General features: G+C 44.5%; 1 protein-coding gene across 1 annotated transcript; it reads right to left on the minus strand.

The window, feature by feature from the left end:
- Nucleotides 1-1,731: 1,731 nt before the first annotated feature.
- On the minus strand, nt 1,732-22,832 carry LOC311121029 (cyclin-F-like; the record flags this gene model as incomplete). Its single annotated transcript, XM_084195571.1, has 17 exons — nt 22,808-22,832; nt 21,682-21,836; nt 21,112-21,218; nt 20,912-20,979; nt 20,589-20,785; nt 18,058-18,111; nt 17,538-17,642; nt 17,276-17,353; nt 16,696-16,850; nt 14,381-14,545; nt 12,341-12,464; nt 11,914-12,094; nt 9,078-9,165; nt 6,002-6,101; nt 4,280-4,413; nt 3,170-3,351; nt 1,732-2,192 (listed from the first exon to the last, which is right to left on the minus strand). Exons 1-17 carry the CDS (start codon nt 22,818-22,820, stop codon nt 1,732-1,734), a joined length of 2,367 nt encoding a protein of 788 aa, XP_084051697.1. The 5' UTR covers nt 22,821-22,832.
- Nucleotides 22,833-23,120: the final 288 nt, after the last annotated feature.

Consider the following 23,120-nt stretch of genomic DNA (forward strand, 5'->3'; position numbering starts at 1 on the left):
GCAAAATGAAGACTTGCTTTGACAAAACTTGTTAGATGTTCTGTACTTCAAATTTCATGTCGCACTGTGCACCTCTTAGTTACTAAACTGTGACCCCATTGGTCAATGTTCATGGCTCTAAATGTTCGGATGACATCACTGATGATTCACCCATAGAAATAAAATCTATATAAATCTATTATATTTCTACGGCATCAACTTTAGTGGTTTCTAACAGACAGATGAAATCATGTGCTCTCACCAATGGAATTAGCTTATGGGGTCAAAGGTTAGGAGTGGTGGGGCTTGACTGAAATATTCTCCTTTTACAAAATCTTCTGCTGTTTTCAAATGAAACAATACCTTGGTCTTGTTAAAGCTTGTAGAATTGATTTGTTTCTATAGTATAGGTTCTCTCCTGTGCTCCAACTCTAAACAGTAACAGGGTACAGTAGATGCAGCACAAACCGCATATTGTATTGGTAATGTCTCAGTACATACAAAACTGTAGCTAATAATTTATTTCCGTACACTTGAATTACTATCATATCAGTCTTCACAGGTAAAAGCTATTTACCCACCAATAGTCACCTCAATGAAGTTTTAAAGTACCTTTGGCATGTGAACAGACAAATGACAAAAATGGATCAGAGAAAATTCATACAATCAAAATAAGGCTTTAGACTTCACAATCGTAGATATCTAAAGAACTGATTGAACCTGGAATCCAAACTGAATATGGCTGTGTTTCACTACTCTGTTTGGACCCCAGGCTAGTACAGAGTAGCCAAATCCTGACCATTCTGTACAGGCAGTGCATATATCAGAATCTCTTCACTGGTATAAACGGTGATTCATGAAACTCCCAACATTAGGAGAGTTGCAGAGAGCAAAACAAAACTGTTGCATTGATTAATAATTGTAATCAATTATAGTCAATACAGTCACAATAACGCAGGTTGTGGTTCTTTTCACATGAGAAAGTCTTCATACAGACATATTTCAAAATGGTCCATGAGGTCTTTTTTTTAGGTGGTAGCTGCAATCCTTTGACATCTGAGATAGGTTGTTGTTGCAAAAGTCAATGTGTGAGACCAGCGCAGAACACAATCTGGATCAATGCAATGTAACAAAGTCCTGAGGTGGAGAGTGAAGTGTTGTTCCAGTGGTTCAGGCTGATGAAGTGTCTGTCACAAATAACACCCTATTCCCCATGTAGTGCACTACTTTTGACCAGGGCTCGTAGGAATCTGGTCAAAAGTAGTGCACTACATAGGGAATAGGGTGTCATTTTGGACGCAGACAAAGTCAGTGAAAGATGAGAGGGAGCCACCTTATCTTTGTCAAGCAGAAGATGTCTGTTGTTTACTCGTGTGAAATGTGAGGAATGAAAGAAGAAAAGGCAGGATTCTGGTATGACTGTTTGAGTTGGCGTGTTCTCGTTTCCCTTTATCTTCTTAAAGCTTACAATAGGTCTTTGTGATCTTATGGCATTCCGGGAACCAGTGCAGATTTCAGGCCTTTATGGAGTGAAGAAGAGTATCGTCAACAACGACAAGACAGTGCTCCTGGGTTGTGTTCATTAGGGCAGGAACGTTTAAAAACGTTTTACAACAGGTAGTCCCTCTGCTTTTGGGTCTGTTTGTCTTCAGTTTGGTGCCTAATGAACACGACCATGGCAAAAGAGGGTGAAGTTAAGGCAAGGTGGTAGAAAAACATCGGGATCCATTCAACTGTCAGTTAAGTCAGTTCTTATAGGCTTAGGAAACCTACACTTGAGGCATATACCACCTCTTCATCTTCCCCTTCCCTCTCCATCTCTCCTCCGCTGTGCGCTGCTGCGTTCTTCCTCTTCACCTGTCTGCGAGCTGCAGCCGCTGCAGCCCGGGGTCTTTGCACCGGCACTAGGAGGCGGAACCCAGGCAGAGCCACCGTGGCGCTGGAGGCAGAGCCTGGTGTGGGGGGCACCGCCGTGAAGGTGCAGGGCATCAGGAGGGAAGAGGAGTTGGAGCAAGGGCTGACACTCTGGACAGAGGAGTAGCCCGAGCTGTGGAGGTCGGTTGTGATGAAGGAGGAGAGGGGCTCTCGCGGTCGGCTCCTGGCGCTCCCCTCCCCCTCACAGAAACTGTCATCGTCGCTGGAGAGGGCTCGGCAGTGCAGTTTGGAGTCCTCGGGCTCTGTTGCTAGCTCCAGTGTCATGGCCAGAACGGAGGCTGCACAGAAGAAGAGACCGTTAGCTTGGCAGCATATCATAGTGAAGTGTATTGACTTACTGTGAACAAAAATCCAACCCATGTCAATTATTAGGGCTGTGAATTGCCAGGGACCTCACGATACACGATTCTATATGTATTACGATTCTCAATGTATTGCGATTTGATACTGCAATTATATTACGATTTGATGTTCCCAACATATTGCTCACTGTCTGCTGCAGAGAGACAAGAGAACATAAGAAAACGAGTTTTGATCAGTCACGGAAATAAAAGTGCTGAAAATATGTCTCACTATTTAAAAAGATTGAGAACAAGCTATACGACGACAAATACCGGAGATTTGGCGCAAGTACAGCCGACTAGCGCTAGTTACAGTAGATATTTTTTATTTATTTTTTACAAATCAATACGTGGGAGTCAACTATCGATATTGCGATATGCAACTATCGATTCTCCCCCCCCAATCACTATCAATTATGGATGCCTTAAAAGAAAACTCCACACAAAAACTATTGGTATTTGTTTAATTAGTCCATTGTTGATATATTCACAAAATGTTGTGCATGTCAGCAATACACTTTCAAAATACATAAATACAGCCGGTACGATGCATTTTGCATCATATGATGCTGCGTTAAGCATGCGTGTCTGCCTCTGAGCAGTCTGCTCTGTACCCCACATCTGGAGGATAATGTCTGACTAAGTCTTCCAGTACATAGTGATGCCACTACATCCAGTAAACCAGTTAGAATGGCCAGCGTGACACACTCGTCTTCCATTAACCCCCCATCTATAGATAGGGCTGGGCTGTATTCATTAGTGCAAGTTTTGCAACGGAAAACAGGCGTTTCTTATTGGACACATTCAGGTAGGTCCCTCCCCATTTTTGCCCATTTGGTTCCTAGTGAATACACCCCTGGTATAGAGGTGATCATAAATTATCAGAACTCATGTAGTTGATTCCCTCCACTCACTCTCTCCCTCCTTGGCCTCCTTCTCTCCTTCGCTTTCCTGGTCCCCCTCGTATCCGGAGCAGGAGGTGTCCAGGCTCCAGTCCAGCATGTCCCCCAACAGGGTCTCTTCCTGAGTGGACAGCTCAGCCGTGGGTGTGGCCACAAAGCTGCCTCGGTACACAGGCAAGGACTCCTCCCGTCTCCTGGGGGAGAGAAACACAGCAGATTGCAGTGAGTCAGTAACCACAACAGCTGTGATGGAAACAGGAAGTTTCGTTACAATTTGATAAATGCAGACAGATAATTTGTTATTTTGACGCGGTGGGATCTTCTTGTGACGGTAAAATTAATTATGAAAGAAATGGCGGCGGAAACACCTTTATGCGCAAATATTGATATAATACCCATCATATCGAAGTAAACTTGGAGTCAAGCGATATGATGTGTGGTCCTCTCACTACGACTTGGGAAACCATGCAGTTTATTAGGCTACAGAAGAAAGTTATGATTAACGTCACAGGGTGGAGAAAGTGCACGATGAGCTTGATGCTCCTTTCCAATAAATATCGAGGGTCTTATTCTATTGACATGGCAATCAATGCTTCACAAATGAAAATATTCTCGCTCTTCTCTATAATAATCTCATAATGTAGACTAGCCTACCCGCACTGCAGGCTGTTGGCTAGAGCGCACGTGCCAAGACCAGAGTAGGCATATTTTCTATTTAACCTCTAAAGCTTAAATTCTTGTTAATCTAACTACACTGTCCAATTTACAGTAGCTATTACAGTGAAAAAATACCATGCTATTGTTTTAGGAGAGTGCACAACAACAAAAACGTATCACAGTAACTGGTTTGATACATTCACCTCTGAAGGTAAATAATGTACTTACATTCAGTAATCTTGCTCTGATTTGTCATCCTAAGGGTCCCAGAGATAAAATGTAGCATAGTTTTGTTTGATAAAATCCATTTTTATATTCAAAATGTAGGAACTGGGTTCTACAGTTTGAACCCTGCTGTCTAGGTGAGGGGTAGTGGGGTCGACTTAGGTTAGGGTGAGAGAGACACTGTGCACTTTCCGTATGAATCCGATCTTACATTTGTGTGGCTTAACGGCAGTAACTCACCTCTTGCTGTTGCTAGAGGGGGAGGAGAGGAAGGTGTGGATGTCTGCTGGCTGGCCCGTGGGGCTGGGCAGCACCATGTGGGGCTCCACCTCCGGCACCTCCAGGATCTGACACAGCTCCTTGAAGTCAATCACCTGGGAGAGAGCGTGAGAGAACACAGGTACACAAACGCACTGGTTAGGGTAGTGTTCAGTTGGCATGAAATGGAAGACAAAGCTCTTAAATAGAGAGGTACTATCTGAACTTGTCCAATAAGACATTTTTGGACAATATTATATTGATACCGATTTTTTTTTAAATAATTATATATATATATATATATATATATATATATATATATATATATATATATATATATATATATATATATATATATATATATATATATATATATACACACACTACCGTTCAAAAGTTTGGGGTCACTTAGAAATGTCCTTGTTTTCGAAAGAAAAGCAAAAAAAATTGCCCATTAAAATAACATAAAATTAATCAGAAATACAGTGTAGACATTGTTAATGTTGTAAATGGCTATTGTAGCTGGAAACGGCTGATTTTTTATGGAATATCTACATAGGCATACAGAGGCCCATTACTAGACACTAATGTATTTGTCCTCTTGCTCAGTTGTGCACCGGGGCCTCCCACTCCTCTTTCTATTCTGGTTAGGGCCAGTTTGCGCTGTTCTGTGAAGGGAGTAGTACACAGCGTTGTACGAGATCTTCAGTTTCTTGGCAATTTCTCACATGGAATAGCCTTCATTTCTCAGAACAAGAATAGACTGACAAGTTTCAGAAGAAAGTTATTTGTTTCTGGCCATTTTGAGCCTGTAATCGAACCCACAATTGCTGATGTTCCAGATACTCAACTAGTCTCAAGAAGACCAGTTTTATTGCTTCTTTAAATCAGCACAACAGTTTTCAGCTGTGCTAACATAATTGCAAAATGGTTTTCTAATGATCAATTAGCCTTTTAAAATGATCAACTTGGATTAGCAAACACAACGTGCCATTGGAACACAGGACTGATGGTTGCTGATAATGGGCCTCTGTACGCCTATGTAGATATTCCTTTTTTTTTTTTTTTATCAGCCGTTTCCAGCTACAATAGCCATTTACAACATTAACAATGTCTACACTGTATTTCAGATTAATTTGATGTTATTTTAATGGACCATTTTTTTTTTTTTTTCTTTCAAAAACAAGGACATTTCTAAGTGATCCCAAACTTTTGAACGTTAATGTAGTGTGTGTGTGTGTGTGTATATATATATATATATATATATATATATATATATATATATATATACACACAGACACACAGCTAGGTAACGACACTCCCATCTTTTTTTTTTTTTTGTGAGCCAACATGTTTTTAGCACTTTTATTTCCCTGGCTAATCAAAACTCATTCTCTCTGTAGCAGACATATAGTGACCAATATGTTTGGAACATCAAATCGCAAAACAGAATCACAGTATCGAACCGCAATACATATAGAATCGTGAGAATCGCAATACATATCGTATCAGCACCAAAGTATTGTAATAATAACGTATTGCAATTCCCAGCCCTAGTTTTGCGACGGTGTGTCCTAATGAGCACAACACCGGTACAGCCAAAAGGAGAATATCCGGGCCAGCAGCCCAGCACAGTGCACTTTGGGTCGACATACTAGTTTGAAAAGAGCAACAGTCCATGTCAAGAGGAGATGACAAGCTCACCTTTTCTTTGCTGATGTGTTGGTAGGCCTCATCCTCGAACCTCTGCTTGACGCCTGTCAGAGACATGTGCCTGTAGTCTTTGGGTACATCCTTACTGAAGCTGTTAGAAAGAGAGAAGAGAGAAAGAGAAGAGAGAGGAGAAAGAGAGGTGAAAGAGCGAGCAAGAGGAGAGAGAGCGCGCGAGAGGAGAGAGAGAGAGCGCGAGAGGAGAGAGAGAGAGCGCGAGAGGAGAGAGAGAGCGCGAGAGGAGAGAGAGAGAGCGCGAGAGGAGAGAGCGCGAGGGAGAGCGCGAGAGGAGAGAGAGAGCGAGCGAGAGGAGAGAGAGAGCGAGCGAGAGGAGAGCGAGAGGAGAGCGAGCGAGAGGAGAGCGAGCGAGAGGAGAGCGAGCGAGAGGAGAGCGAGCGAGAGGAGAGAGAGCGAGAGGAGAGAGCGAGCGAGCGAGAGGAGAGAGAGAGCGAGAGGAGAGAGAGAGCGAGCGAGAGGAGAGAGAGAGCGAGCGAGAGGAGAGAGAGAGCGAGCGAGAGGAGAAAGAGAGAGAGCGAGAGGAGAAAGAGAGAGAGGAGAAAGAGAGAGAGGAGAACAAGAGGAGCGTGGTTAATCATCCAGTCTATATGTTCTCCAACTGTGTTATACCCAATGGGAAATCATATTAGTATATGATATTACCTTCTGTTTGAAAATTGGACGTTGTCGATAAAGTGCAGTGCCTCTCACTAGTCTGACTCACACACGTATGGTGCAGGGTGAGTCATCATCACCCCCCCCCCCCCCACACACCCAAAGTCCAGCAGCCTCCCATCCACCCTTACACACACCTAACCATCCCGCACACACACCCCCTCCCTCCCTGTTACACACAAACCCTAGGTGCAGCTCCCTCCCACTCACCTTTCGATCCCAGCCAACACCCCACCCCTACGGCTCTCTGCATCCTGGTCACTGTGGCCCTTCGCTAATGATGATCTACATCGTGATTAACACGAGCAGATAAACAGTCTGCATCCCACTCCCTACACATTGCACTACGTTGGAAAACATGTGCACTAGAGAATAGGAGGCCATTTAGGACACAGCCACAAACAACCAACCTGATCTTCTAATCAATACCATTGTCCAATTTGTCTGTCTGCAGCGCTGGCTAGCAACAGTCCAAGACATCGCCACACCACTTGGTTCATTTGTCTTTATAAGTATGTGACTTCATGTGATTTTCAACAGTGGCTGTGGAAATACAACGAGTGCTCAAAGAACTGCAGGAGGGAAAACGCAGAACGTTAAGAGCTGGCCTCTGTACGTGTGCGGTGAACGACAAACAGCGGTCGGTGTATTTTACTGGCTTTATAATGAGACGGCAACGGACAGCCCTCCAGCCGGTGCCATGAAGGAGAGGGAGGTGGGGGGAGGTTGTGAGTGGGCAGTCTTAACAACCATCCCTGTGGTAAAAACAACCTGCCACACACAAGCACACACCGAGAACAAACCCAGTCTGATCAAAGGGCTAAGAGGACCAAAACACCACCTTTCACCTCTTCAAATAAAATCACTATAGAGATTGGCATTCCTCGCCTGCTGGAAATCACACTCGTATTGAAAAGAAGCAAGGCATTCATCAGAACTGCTACCTTTCTGACCTGCAGGGGGTCCCACAGTAATGGTGCCCAAAGAGCACTTCAGATGGTAATAATGAAATCTACTGTAGCAGTCATTTAAATAGCACTTCACATTGACTACCGTGTGTGGAAAATGAACCGAGGAACGAAAAAAACATCTCAGTAAGTTATATCAAGTTGTCTTTGCACAAACACGTTCTAAAGAACACAGCTGCATGTACGTTAACGTTGCCTTTTTCCCCTAATGAAGACTCCAAGTTAAGTATTTAAAAAAAAAATCAAGCTAATGATTTGCTCTAATTGGCTAATTACTCAATAGGAGCTAAACGCCTGTTGCATTCCCATCTGCCTGATCCTCCTATCCAACAGGCCCGGCTAATCAAACCCAGAGCAGCAGGTGATGAGCTGTCAAAGGGAACCTCCAGGAGAGTCTGTGGAGGGTTAGCAGTTAGCTGACAGCGTTAATTATCGCCTAGTGAATTAGCACAACTACCCTCCGTCTTAGTTATTCCCCCATTGCTGCTTCCCCGAAAGAGTTGCCACTAGATAACACATCCACAAAGTCAAAAATTAGCTACATCGCAAAAAATCATTTACGGTTAGGATTGGGCACAAGGTTAGCAGTGTGGGTTAAGGTTAAGTGTATCTTCTTAAAATCTGAAATAGGCAGGGTTTATGGCTTTGTGGCTGTGTTAACTAGTAACAACCCGAAAAAGGGGGGAAATGCTAATTGCTAGAATACTAATTGCTAGCAGGATGGGCCTGCTGAGGAACAATGGGGATCTCCAGGAAGAGGGGCTATTGATACTCACCACAGCTAGCCTTGCATGCTAACAAGGTTGTTTACTACCACAACCACCAGACAAGCTTCAATAGAAACAGCTGGGTTTCAATTGTAGTCAACAATGAATGGTCACAAAAGCTCTCAGACTAAGGCTGGACGATGTGTAAACTTAATAAAACAAGCCATACTGGCAGTTGCAGTATGGAGGACTTTCTTTTCTCTATGTAATTGCTAACATCGTGGAACTATCAGCTTGAAGACCTAAGGTCAAATCTCTCTAGCCAATCAACTTTTACTGTGTATTTGTCGCAGTGGGGTGAGGGTTGTGTGTTTTGCTTTCACAGCTAGCACTCCTATACACCAGCCCCCCCCCCCCTCCTCCCATGTCACTCTATCACCTAGGTAACACTCATCAGAACAGAGTCAAGCCAGCGAGTACCCCTTGCTTGTCAGACATTGGATTTACAAGGGAGAGAAATAGAAGGAATAAATGTTGGAGAAAGAACAGTCCAAGAGAGAGGGGGACAAAGATATACTAGAGGTAGTAGACTTTCTGGACTCTGACCCAGACTAACATTAGCCAGTGTATCTAGTATGTATATAACATTGAATTCCATATATAACTGTTTTATAACCTGTAATAGTGATTTATAAGATCTCCGTGGTATGTAGTATAACTTACCACTTGACATAGAGTAGTACAGCGCAGGGGACCAGGTCCTGCTTGGAGAAGCCTGTATACTCAGCCAGCTGGATGGGCCAGATGGGAGCTGCAATGCAGAGAGAGGAGGGGAAGAGCAGGGGTCAAGGACATAAACTAGAGCAGGGGTCAAGGACAAACTAGAGCAGGGGTCAAGGATATAAACTAGAGCAGGGGTCAAGGATATAAACTAGAGCCGGGGTCAAGGATATAAACTAGAGCAGGGGTCAAGGAAATAAACTAGAGCAGGGGTCAAGGATATAAACTAGAGCAGGGGTCAAGGACATAAACTAGAGCAGGGGTCAAGGACATAAACTAGAGCAGGGGTCAAGGATATAAACTAGAGCAGGGGTCAAGGATATAAACTAGAGCAGGGGTCAAGGACATAAACTAGAGCAGGGGTCAAGGACATAAACTAGAGCAGGGGTCAAGGACATAAACTAGAGCAGGGGTCAAGGATATAAACTAGAGCAGGGGTCAAGGACATAAACTAGAGCAGGGGTCAAGGACATAAACTAGAGCAGGGGTCAAGGACATAAACTAGAGCAGGGGTCAAGGACATAAACTAGAGCAGGGGTCAAGGATATAAACTAGAGCAGGGGTCAAGGACATACACTAGAGCAGGGGTCAAGGATAAACTACACTAGAGCATTAATACTGATATGACGTCCAACTGTTCAGCAAATAATAAAATAATGCCTCAGAAGTCTTAATGAGAAGCTGATGAACTACAGCTAGACTCTAAGGCAGTGGTATTCAAAGTCAGGTCGCGGGGAACTGCAGTGGGGTCGTCATAAAAATGTGGGTTGCGAGAAATTCTTTTGGGAAAAAATGGGTCCCCAGAACTTCTGGTGGGAAATAAACGGAGTCCCTGCTGAAAATATTTGAATACCACTGCTCTAGGGGTGTTTGAAAACCTAGGTCAACAGTGTGTGTCATGTATGGTTGTTCAGCAACTCCCTTGGGACTGGGGATACAGCACTTACAGTGAGGGAAAAAAGGATTTGATCCCCTGCTGATTTTGTACATTTGCCCACTGACAAAGACATGATTAGTCTATAATTTTAATGGTAGGTTTATTTGAACAGTGAGAGACAGAATAACAACAAAAATCCAGAAAAATGCATGTCAAAAATGTTATAAATTGATTTGCATTTTAATGAGGGAAATAAGTAAGTATTTGACCCCACTGCAAAACATGATTTAGTACTTGGTGGCAAAACCCTTATTGGCAATCACAGAGGTCAGACGTTTCTTGTAGTTGGCCACCAGGTTTGCACACATCTCAGGAGGGATTTTGTCCCACTCCTCTTTGCAGATCTTCTCCAAGTCATTATGGTTTCAAGGCTGACGTTTGGCAACTCGAACCTTCAGCTCCCTCCACAGATTTTCTATGGGATTAAGGTCTGGAGACTGGCTAGGCCACTCCAGGACCTTAATGTGCTTCTTCTTGAGCCACTCCTTTGTTGCCTTGGCCGTGTGTTTTGGGTCATTGTCATGCTGGAATACCCATCCACGACCCATTTTCAATGCCCTGGCTGAGGGAAGGAAGTTCTCACCCAAGATTTGACGGTACATGGCTCCGTCCATCGTCCCTTTGATGCGGTGAAGTTGTCCTGTCCCCTTAGCAGAAAAACACCCCCAAAGCATGTTTCCACCTCCATGTTTGACGGTGGGGATGGTGTTCTTGGGGTCATAGGCAGCATTCCTCCTCCTCCAAACACGGCAAGTTGAGTTGATGCCAAAGAGCTCGATTTTGGTCTCATCTGACCACAACACTTTCACCCAGTTCTCCTCTGAATCATTCAGATGTTCATTGGCAAACTTCAGAAGGGCCTGTATATGTGCTTTCTTGAGCAGGGGGACCTTGCGGGCGCTGCAGGATTTCAGTCCTTCACGGCGTAGTGTGTTACCAATTGTTTTCTTGGTGACATTGGTCCCAGCTGCCTTGAGGTCATTGACAAGATCCTCCCGTGTAGTTCTGGGCTGATTCCTCACAGACCTCATGATCATTGCAACTCCACGAGGTGAGATCTTGCATAGAGCCCCAGGCCGAGGGAGATTGACAGTTCTTTTGTGTTTCTTCCATTTGCTAATAATCACAACAACTGTTGTCACCTTCTCACCAAGCTGCTTGGCGATGGTCTTGTAGCCCATTCCAGCCTTGTGTAGGTCTACAATCTTGTCCCTGACATCCTTGGAGAGCTCTTTGGTCTTGGCCATGGTGGAGAGTTTGGAATCTGATTGATTGATTGCTTCTGTGGACAGGTGTCTTTTATACAGGTAACAAACTGAGATTAGGAGCACTCCCTTTAAGAGTGGGCTCCAAATCTCAGCTCGTTACCTGTATAAAAGACACCTGGGAGCCAGAAATCTTTCTGATTGAGAGGGGGTCAAATACTTATTTCCCTCATTAAAATGCAAATCAATTTATAACATTTTTGACATGCGTTTTTCTGGATTTTTTTGTTGTTATTCTGTCTCTCACTGTTCAATTAAACCTACCATTAAAATTACAGACTGATCATTTCTTTGTCAGTGGGCAAACGTACAAAATCAGCAGGGGATCAAATACTTTTTTCCCTCACTGTAGATAACTCTCAATTTTGAAGACGTCCCCAGAAAGATTTTTTTGTTGCACTTCAGCTCAAGTGAATACAGAAGTACATCATCGGGGCAGATTACATATCAGTTTGTAGACAAACAGACAGTGTGTAGAAGACAAACGGGCCGTGTCCCAAATGGCACCCCATTCACTATATAGTGCCCTATGTGCCATTTGGGACACAGCCGTAGACCGCGTGTTCACCCGCCTTACCGTAGTGGTGCAGTGCCCGTGTGAGCAGCAGGGTGGCGTTGGCCAGGTGGGCTGAGGAGTATGTAGTGAGGGCTGAGTAGAGCAGGGTGAGCTCACACAAGTAGCTGAACATGTGGATACTGAGCCTCTCTAGGGGTAACAGAGACAGCAGCACCTGGCCGTAGTCCAGCAGGGTGGGAGTCTGCAGAGGCACAACACCAAATGAGTTAAACCCATAGAAATACAATGACTAGACAGGACTACAACAAGACTTCAACAGCCAAGACTGTTGTGAATTTTGAAAACCCCTCAACAGAGGCCTTTAGCCCAAGCTGATGAAACGAATACAGAAGCCATCATTGGGGCAGATTATAAAATGTTTACAGAAGAGGAGTATAGACTACGTGTGTGTGTGGCTGTATGTGTGGTGCGTGTCCACTCCACTCACCCTGATCTTGCCCTTCAGCACAGAGATGACCTCCCCCATCATGCGGACAAGGTCCTCATACTTGTAGGTGTTGTCTGTGAGCCACACCGCCTCCCGGATGGTCAGGATGTCCTTACTGATGTACCTAGAGAGAGACGTGGGTCGTATTCATTAGGCACCAAACTGAAGAAAACAGACAAACACGGAGGAACTACCTGAACTAGTCCAATAAATAAAACGCTTGTCTCAGAACTCTGAATATTGAAAACCCCTCAGAAAGATTTTTTATTGCACTTCAGCTCGAGCCTTTAGCCAAAGCTGATCAAGTGAATACAGAAGTACATCATCGGGGCAGATTACATAGAGGATCAAATACAGACCAGTTTGTATCATGCTTAGGGGTGCGTGCTCAGTCCCCTCCTGTACTCTCTGTTCACCCATGACTGCATGGCCAGGCACGACTCCAACACCATCATTAAGTTTGCCGACGACACAACAGTGGTAGGCCTGATCACCGACAACGATGAGACAGCCTATAGGGAGGAGGTCAGAGATCTGGCCGTGTGGTGCCAGGACAACAACCTCTCCCTCAACGTGACCAAGACAAAGGAGATGATTGTGGACTACAGGAAAAAAAAGAGGACTGAGCACGCCCCCATTCTCATCGACGGGGCTGTAGTGGAACAGGTTGAGAGCTTCAAGTTCCTTGGTGTCCACATCACCAACGAACTATCATGGTCCAAACACACCAAGACAGTCGTGAAGAGGGCACGACAAAGCCTATTCCCCCTCAGGAGACTAAAAAGATTTGGCATGGGTCCTCAGATCCTCAAAAAATTCTACAGCTGCACCATCGAGAGCATCCTGACTGGTTGCATCACCGCCTGGTATGGCAACTGCTTGGCCTCTGACCGCAAGGCACTACAGAGGGTAGTGCGTACGGCCCAGTACATCACAGGGGCAAAGCTCCCTGCCATCCAGGACCTCTATACCAGGCGGTGTCAGAGGAAGGCCCTCAAAATTGTCAAAGACTCCAGTCACCCTAGTCATAGACTGTTCTCTCTGCTACCGCACGGCAAGCGGTACCGGAGTGCCAAGTCTAGGTCCAAAAGACTTCTCAACAGCTTCTACCCCCAAGCCATAAGACTCCTGAACAGCTAATCATGGCTACCCGGACTATTTGCACTGCCCCCCCACCCCATACTTTTTACGCTGCTGCTACTCTGTTAAGTATTTATGCATAGTCACTTTAACTCTACCCACATGTACATATTACCTCAACTACCTCAACTAGCCGGTGCCCCCGCACATTGACTATGCAACGGTACCCCCCTGTATATATAGCCTCCCTACTGTCACTTTATTTTTACTTCTGCTCTTTTTTTCTCAACACTTTTTTGTTGTTGTTTTATTCTTACTTTTTTGTTTAAAATAAATGCACTGTTGGTTAAGGGCTGTAAGTAAGCATTTCACTGTAATGTCTGCACCTGTTGTATTCGGCGCATGTGACCAATAAAATTTGATTTGATTTGATTTGATTTGAAAATTCCAGTTACTTTCCCAAAATCAGGAAGGAATAAGCAGGAAAACCAGAATTCTCCAACCAGGATTTCTGGAAAACCTGTGAATTCTGGGAAAATTACAAGAATGTTGCAACCCTAATCATCCAGGCTCTGTCATAGCCGGCCGCGACCGGGAGACCAATGGGGCGGCGCGCAATTGGCCCAGCGTCGTCCAGGGTAGGGGAGGGAATGGCCGGCAGGGATGTAGCTCAGTTGATAGAGCATGGCGTTTGCAACGCCAGGGTTGTGGGTTTGATTCCCACAGGGGGTATGAAAAAAATGCATTAACTGTAAGTCGCTCTGGATAAGAGCGTCTGCGAAATGACTAAAATGTAAATGTAAAAATGTAATGTAAATGGTTCGATTCCCACGGGGGGCCAGTATGAAAAAATAATAATGTATGCACTCACTAACTGTAAGTCGCTCTGGATAAGAGCGTCTGCTAAATGACTAAAATGTAAAATGCTACATCCATATACAGCGTTTTTCTGTCTCGTACCGCGTGCAGACGACCATGCAGGCGATGCCCAGCAGCTGCAGGCGGGCCTTGGGTACAGAGCGCAGGGCCAGGTAGCGGTCCACGCAGCTCACCGTCACGTGGAGGGTCAGGCTGGAGAAGTCCTTCATGGTGGTTACCTCCACCAGCCAGTCCACCAGGATGTATCTAGAGAGGTTGATGGGAGAGAGAGAGATGAATACTGTTATGTACCTAGAGAAGTGGGGGGGGGGACACTTATGTACAGTGGCTTGCTAAAGTATTCACCGCCCATGGCATTTTTCCTATTTTGTTGCATTACAAACTGGAATTACAATTGAATTTTTTTGGGGGGGGTTTGTATCATTTGATTTACACAACATGCCTACCACTGAAGATGCAAAATATTTTTTTGATTGTGAAACAAACAAGAAAAAAAGAAAAAAAAGAAAAGAAAACGTGAGCGTGCATAACTATTCACCCCCCCCCCCACCCAAAAAAAAATCAATACTTTGTAGAGCCACCTTTTGCAGCAATTACAGCTGCAAGTCTCTTGGGGTATGTCTCTATAAAAACTTGGCACATCTAGCCACTGAGATTTTTGCCCATTCTTCAAGGCAAAACTGCTCCAGCTCCTTCAAGTTGGATGGGTTCCGCTTGTGTACAGCAATCTTTAAGTCATACCACAGATTCTCAATTGGATTGAGGTCTGGGCTTTGACTAGGCCATTCCAAGATATTTCAATGTTTCCCCTTAAACCACTCAAGTGTTGCTTTAGAAGTATGCTTAGGGTCATTGTCCTGCTGGAAGGTGAACCTCCGCCCCAGTCTCAAATCTCTGGAAGACTGAAACAGGTTTCCCTCAAGAACTTCCCTGTATTTAGTGCCATCCATCATTCCTTCAATTCTGACCAGTTTCCCAGTCCCTGCCGATGAAAAACATCCCCACAGCATGATGCTGCCACCACCATGCTTCACTGTGGGGATGGTGTTCCCGGGGTGATGAGAGGAGTTGCGTTTGCGCCAGACATAGCGTTTTCCTTGATGGTCAAAAAGCTCAATTTTTGTCTCATCTGACCAGAGTACCTTCTTCCATATGTTTGGGGAGTCTCCCACATGCCTTTTGGCGAACACCAAATGTGTTTACTTATTTTTTCTTTAAGCAATGGCTTTTTTCAGGCCACTCTTCCGTAAAGCCCAGCTCTGTGGAGTGTACGGCTTAAAGTGGTCCTATGGACAGATACGCCAATCTCCGCTGTGGAGCTTTGCAGCTCCTTCAGGGTTATCTTTGGTCTCTTTGTTGCCTCTGATTAATACCCTCCCTTGCCTGGGCCGTGAGTTTTGGTGGGCAGCCCTCTCTTGGCAGGTTTGTTGTGGTGCCATATTCTTTCCATTTTTAAATAACGGATTGAATGGTGCTCCGTGGGATGTTCAAAGTTTCGGATAACATTTTTCATAACACAACCCTGTACTTCTCCACAACTTTGTCCCTGACCTGTTTGGAGAGCTCCTTGGTCTTCAATGTGCCGCTTGCTTGGTGGTGCCCCTTGCTTAGTGGTGTTGCAGACTCTGGGGCCTTTCAGAACAGGTGTATATATATACACACTGAGATCATGTGACAGATCATGTGACACAGTTAAATAAAGTCCACCTGTGTGCAATCTAATTATGTGACTTCTGAAGGTAATTGGTTGCACCAGATCTTATTTAGGGGCTTCATAGCAAAGGGGGTGAATACATATGCACACACCACTTTTCCGTTATGTCTTTTTTTGAATTATTTGAAACAAGTTTTTTTTTTTTTCATTTCACTTCACCAATTGGGACTATTTTGTGCATCTCCATTACATGAAATCCAAATAAAAATCTATTTAAATTACAGGTGGTAATGCAACAAAATAGGAAAAACGCCAAGGGGATGAATACTTTTGCAAGGCACTGTACCTAGAGAGTGGAGAGGAGAGGGGTGGGAGAGAGAGATTCCTACTGTTATGTACCTAGAGAGGGGAGAGGCGAGGGGTGGGAGAGAGAGATTCCTACTGTTATGTACCTAGAGAGGGGAGAGGCGAGGGGTGGGAGAGAGAGATTCCTACTGTTATGTACCTAGAGAGGGGAGAGGAGAGGGACGGGAGAGAGAGACTCATACTGTTACGTACCTAGAAAAATGTGTGGTTATGGTAGTAAATTGCATGAGAAAGAGTGCTTAGAATTTTGAAAGCCACCTCAGACTAAGAATCTTCGCCCTTAACTCGAGCCATTAACCAAAATTGATAAAACAACTCAATTGGTACAGAGTCAAGTGATCTTCAGCGTCAGTTCCAGACCAAACCGGTATGTTACCTCATAGTGTCATTGATGCCCTGTCGGAGCACCTCCTCTGCCCTGCGTCGGGGCACGGGGGGACAGGAGCGAAACAGCTGGGCCACAAGGTCGGCACAGGCCCTCTGCTCCAGACCCAGCGGGTTGTCACTGCTGCACACCTTGGCCAGGGACAGCTGGACGCACACATACACACAGAGAGAGATAGAGAGGGTCAAAGGGCACAGGTCAAAAGTCATGCCAGGCTTGCCAAGCAAGCAGGACAGGAGGGCAAATGTAATTAAACATCACCTGTGCTCAGTAACAGCCTCAATGACTCATCCACTTTAATTGGTTGGGAGAATAAACAAAACCATAGATTTTATTTGTGTGTAGATTTGGACTGCCTGTTACAGTCAATGGATACATTATCATGTCTATGCCATTGGATATAGAGGAGTCTCTCTCCGTAAACACACACCAAGGCTGCGTTTACACAGACAAACCAATTCTGACCCTTTTCCACTAATTGTTCTTTTGACCAATCAGATCTTTTTTTATTAAAGATCAGAATTAATCAGAATTGGCCTGTCTGTGTAAACGAAGCCAAATAGACACACACCTGTGCTTCCCAGCATCCTTTGGCTGCGTAGTCCCTGAGCGTGCGTATGAACTGGAGGTACCTGCCTGGGTCCGCCATCTGAGAAGAGAGACAGCACAGAACCACAGTAAGTTATGAGGTCGTTTTTTGACTTACCCGACACTTACATCAACACAACACATGTGTTTCTCATCACATTTTACAACCTTTAGCTACACAACATACATTGTAACATAAACAAAGCCTTTTGAGATGGGGACAACCAGAGAGGAGTGAAACTCACTGCGGTTTTACGGTTATGTTCCCACAGCAGGTAAGAGCTCTGTAGACAGCCCGACTGAGACGACTCTTCTAGTAATGTCAGGGCCTCGGAGCGCTTGTCATCCTCCTGAAACACACACACACATTAAACCATGTTTTCAATATTGGATGTTTCACACAGCATACAGCATATTAAATACTCCTCTCTATCCAGCACAAGGCCTACTGAATATGTAACACAGGGTTCTGAGTATGCAGTATGTTAGTCAAGACCAGCCCATCATAATAATAATTAATATATATTTTGTGAGTGTGAATGTGTGTACGTATAAAACAACATTTATCCCATCTGGGCTGATGACTAGCAGGGCTGCCTACAGTGTGACGGTGCCTTCACAGCCTCATCAGAAACTAACTGGAACTGTGTGGTGGTTTGGTTACCATAGAAATGGAAGACAGCTGTTACTACAAAAAAAAATCACCACACTGCAACACCTGTGCCTTTCTGAAAGAATCGCAGAGGTGTGTGTGTGTGCACTTACATCAAAAAGCTGGAGGACTCTGGCCAGACAGTGCAGCAACGGTCCCCTCCTCTCCTATAAAAAATTACAACGGCAAAATGTGAAAATGTTGCCTAATAAAATCATTGTTAGAGCGCAACCATATCGTCTACAAAACATTTCACTCTTTTTATAGAAACACTGGAGTTTCCATTAAAGTCCATTCATTCCAATGAGCAAAGAAGACAGGCCCATCTATTTACAAAATCACTGGACAAAACATAGGTGATACATGCAGGGCACAACAAGAGAGGACAGGCAAAAACAGGCTATAAGGGATGGAACTTTCTGGCGGTGCCTGTTGGTCATAAATAAATGGGGGGCGAGACACACCGTTGCACAAAGCAGCATAACAGTCTCTCCCCATTTGTCTTCACTACCAAGGTCTAGTAGGCCTTCGGCAGACAATTTTTGGCAACATGTTTCCCAATCCATCTCGCCTTTCTTCCCATGCAGTATTAGATGCATACATTTAAGTAATTTAGCAGACGCTCTTATCCAGAGCGACTTACAGAAGCAATTAGGGTTAAGTGCCTTGCTCAAGGGCACATTCACCTAGTCGGCTCAGGGATTCGAACCAGCGACCTTTCGGTTACTGGCACAACGCTCTTAAATGCTAGGCTACCTGCCAGCTTCACACATCTTAATCAGTGTTGATAATGGATGGATAGACGATGGACAGTTCTGAGTGAATGAACCAGGAAGGTACAACCATAGAAACAGAATCAACATTCCTCATTATATACAGTGGGGAGAACAAGTATTTGATACACTGCCGATTTTGCAGGTTTTCCTACTTACAAAGCATGTAGAGGTCTGTAATTTTTATCATAGGTACACTTCAACTGTGAGAGACAAAAATCCAGAAAATCACATTGTATGATTTTTAAGTAATTAATTTGCATTTTATTGCATGACATAAGTATTTGATACATCAGAAAAGCAGAACTTAATATTTGGTACAGAAACCTTTTCTTTCTTCTTGCAATTACAGAGATCATACGTTTCCTGTAGGTCTTGACCAGGTTTGCACACACTGCAGCAGGGATTTTGGCCCACTCCTCCATACAGACCTCCAGATCCTTCAGGTTTCGGGGCTGTCGCTGGGCAATACGGACTTTCAGCACCCTCCAAAGATTTTCTATTGAGTTAAGGTCTGGAGACTGGCTAGGCCACTCCAGGACCTTGAGATGCTTCTTACGGAGCCACTCCTTAGTTGCCCTGGCTGTGTGTTTCGGGTCGTTGTCATGCGGGAAGACCCAGCCACGACCCATCTTCAATGCTCTTACTGAGGGAAGGAGGTTGTTGGCCAAGATCTCGCGATACATGGCCTCATCCATCCTCCCCTCAATACGGTGCAGTCGTCCTGTCCCCTTTGCAGAAAAGCATCCCCAAAGAATGATGTTTCCACCTCCATGCTTCACGGTTGGGATGGTTTTCTTGGGGTTGTACTCATCCTTCTTCCTCCAAACACCGCGAGTGGAGTTTAGACCAAAAAGCTCTATTTTTGTCTCATCAGACCACATGACCTTCTCCCATTCCTCCTCTGGATCATCCAGATGGTCATTGGCAAACTTCAGACGGGCCTAGACATGCGCTGGCTTGAGCAGGGGGACCTTGCGTGCGCTGCAGGATTTTAATCCATGACGGCGTAGTGTGTTACTAATGGTTCTCTTTGAGACTGTGGTCCCAGCTCTCTTCAGGTCATTGACCAGGTCCTGCCGTGTAGTTCTGGGCTGATCCCTCACCTTCCTCATGATCATTGATGCCCCACGAGGTGAGATCTTGCATGGAGCCCCAGACCGAGGGTGATTGACCGTCATCTTGAACTTCTTCCATTTTCTAATAATTGCGCCAACAGTTGTTGCCTTCTCACCAAGCTGCTTGCCTATTGTCCTGTAGCCCATCCCAGCCTTGTGCAGGTCTACAATTTTATCCCTGATGTCCTTACACAGCTCTCTGGTCTTGGCCATTGTGGAGAGGTTGGAGTCTGTTTGATTGAGTGTGTGGACAGGTGTCTTTTATACAGGTAACGAGTTCAAACAGGTGCAGTTAATACAGGTAATGAGTGGAGAACAGGAGGTCTTCTTAAAGAAAAACTAACAGGTCTGTGAGAGCTGGAATTCTTACTGGTTGGTAGGTGATCAAATACTTATGTCATGCAATAAAATGCAAATTAATTACTTAAATTATACAATGTGATTTTCTGGATTTTTGTTTTAGATTCCATCTCTCACAGTTGAAGTGTACCTATGATAAAAATTACAGACCTCTACATGCTTTGTAAGTAGGAAAACCTGCAAAATCGGCATTGTATCAAATACTTGTTCTCCCCACTGTATTTCTATGGGTAAAACAGCCCTCTAATTTGTATCCAGGATATTAGACTAAACTTGTGTTTATCCAATAGGAACCAAGGGAGATGACAGTGATGGTTGCTGAGGTTGGCTGTGTCTATGGCTGCCCATCTCCCCCAGCCAAGCTCAACCAGGCCTAGCCTGGTAACCACTTACCACATTGGTTTCACACTCGGCCTTGAGCCTATCGAACACCACAGCCTTGCAGCAGCTCCCAGTGGGGGACCAGGGCGGACGGATGAACACCCAGATGAAGGGGTCGGCGGTAGGGGAACGCAGGCTCTCCGCCAGGCTGAAGAACTGGGATGCCTTCCGGCCGCACACGTCGGCCCGCCCTTCGTCACTCAGCAACGCTGGGACAGAGAAGAGGGTGATTATTATACAGGAATTTATTAAGTGATTTGGTCAATGTCAATCAGTGATCAACCTCATAACCAATTCAGTGAGAAACAATGGAAGACAAGTGCAGTGAGACTTACGTCCTTCATTGTACAAATATGCAATCCCTAGTTTCACAGCTGCCTCAAAGTTTCCCTTCTCTGCGGCCCTGAAAGAGGAGACAGAATTCGAGAAACGTATTAGGGTATGCAGACCGTCAGTCTCCCTGATGTGAAACTAACATATTGGAAGATGTACAGAGTTGAGGGCATGGTTGGGGTGTGGGAGGAGTCTATCCTACCTCTCAAAGAGCCAGACTGTGTTGGGGGATGGCCAGGTATCCCTGAAACTGACCTGGGCCCAAACACTGGAGTGGTTATCAATGATGTCACAGAGCTGAGAGTGTACCTGGGAGATAACAACCAAATGCCTCAGTTAGCCTCCAACATGGCAATCCTCTATGCATGTTCTTCTTCCTTTCAATAACTGAGTAAACATAACATTCCTTATACATGCTAAAGGAGGTGTATATAAGAGGAGACTGACACACATTGTGACTCACCAATTCAGGTGGTGACAAGATGTTCAGAAGAGACTCGCTCAAATGATATGTGTACTCCAGAGGCTGTTCAATTGTTTGAGTGTGTGTGAGAGTGTTTTAGGAGTGTGAGTGTGTTTTAGGCGTGTGTTTTAGGTGTGTGTATGTGGACGTGTTTAACTATACTTGTGGGGACCAGAAGTCACCACAAGAATATTAAAAACAAACATTTGGTTTTCAGGTTAATGTTAGGGAAAATGGGATTTTGAATGGGCCTGAATTGTATGTCGCCACAACGTTAGTTAAACAAGACTGTGTGTTTGTGTGACTTACAGCTCTGACAGCCAACAGGTCCTCAGCAGAGAGGCATTGGAGCACACACAGAAGCACCTCTTCGGGTAGAGACAGCAGTGTCAGGCCTGGAACACGCTTACGGATCCGCTTCCGTGCTGGAACCGTGAAGCATTTGGAACAACGACAGTGTAGCACTAAAGAAGAAAGGAAAAAGAGGGAGAAATAAAAAATGTAATCACTCTTGCCATTTTAGATACAGATAACCATCAAATGCAAAAAACGTCCCTCTTTCCTACTCAACTGACTCTCCAACTAAACTGACTCTTACTCACAGTGCCCCCATACATTTAGTCTTCATCCTAACTGTGGGACACCGTTTACTACTGACAATGTTTCAGACACTGTTTATTCAATAGTATTTGTTTACAGTTCTCATCTATGTGCTGCACCAGAAACAGTAATTCCAACCTGAATGTCAGTTAACGGTTGCTACAGCTTGCTGGCTCAAACTAAATCAAAACAGGCAAAAGTGACCCAGTTAGATATAATTAATAATTGCATGATATATCGGTAGTTATAACCAATGGAATCTATTTTGACTAATTAAGTTATCTGGCCGAGTTCTGCCTAATGTTTGAGCTCAGTTTAACTCAGCGCCCAAATTTCCCTCCTCAAACCTACGTTCACTTACAAGCAACTGTAAAGCTTCTTATTTCAGTCAAATCCAAAAACATGAATTATCTATTTGCGTCGCTTTCAAAACCACACAAAGGTATTGACTTTACAACGTAGTTAACTATGATATAAATGTTACGAATGCTCTATTTTCAAATAAGGCACATTTATAACGTTAGCCACTGAATTAACGACTGGCTCTAGTACTGGCACCAAGCTGGGTACCAGTAGTAGCTAGCTAGCTAACCAGCCATCATTACATTAGCAAACCAGAATAGATAGCTAGCTAGCAGGCTAGTTAGCAGCTAACGTTACCAAGTCAGTTAGCTACTGTAGCTATAAACTGTTCATGTTATTCACTCTTACACAGTGCAAGTTCTCTAACCTAAATTGTATAAGCTGAAACAGGTTTCTGACTAAAACGTTTAAATGTTTAGCTAGATAGATAACACATTCACACGCTAGCTAATTGAGTCCGATAGATACTTACCGCCCGCTTTCATTTCGTGGAGAGATCACCCTAATTCTGGCAAGCTCCCTAGCTTTAAAGTTGTGCAAACACAAAGCTGACAGTGTGAACAAAATACGAGTAAATATAACTTCTGTTATAAACTATGGCAATTCTAATGAATGGTCAATTTGTCTAATTCTAAAACACAGCCTGAGAGGGCTGTCTAGCTTGTTGTGATGTTGTGAAATTGATAGCTTGAATTCAAATCCATGCATGCATCCCTCTCAACTTTTGAGATCCTCCCAAAATTGGCTAAGCACCGCCTGCGCGCAGAGTTTAAACATCAACTTCG

Source organism: Coregonus lavaretus, assembly GCF_964263955.1.
Source record: "Coregonus lavaretus genome assembly, contig: HAP1_SCAFFOLD_2762, whole genome shotgun sequence".
NCBI lineage: Eukaryota > Metazoa > Chordata > Actinopteri > Salmoniformes > Salmonidae > Coregonus > Coregonus lavaretus.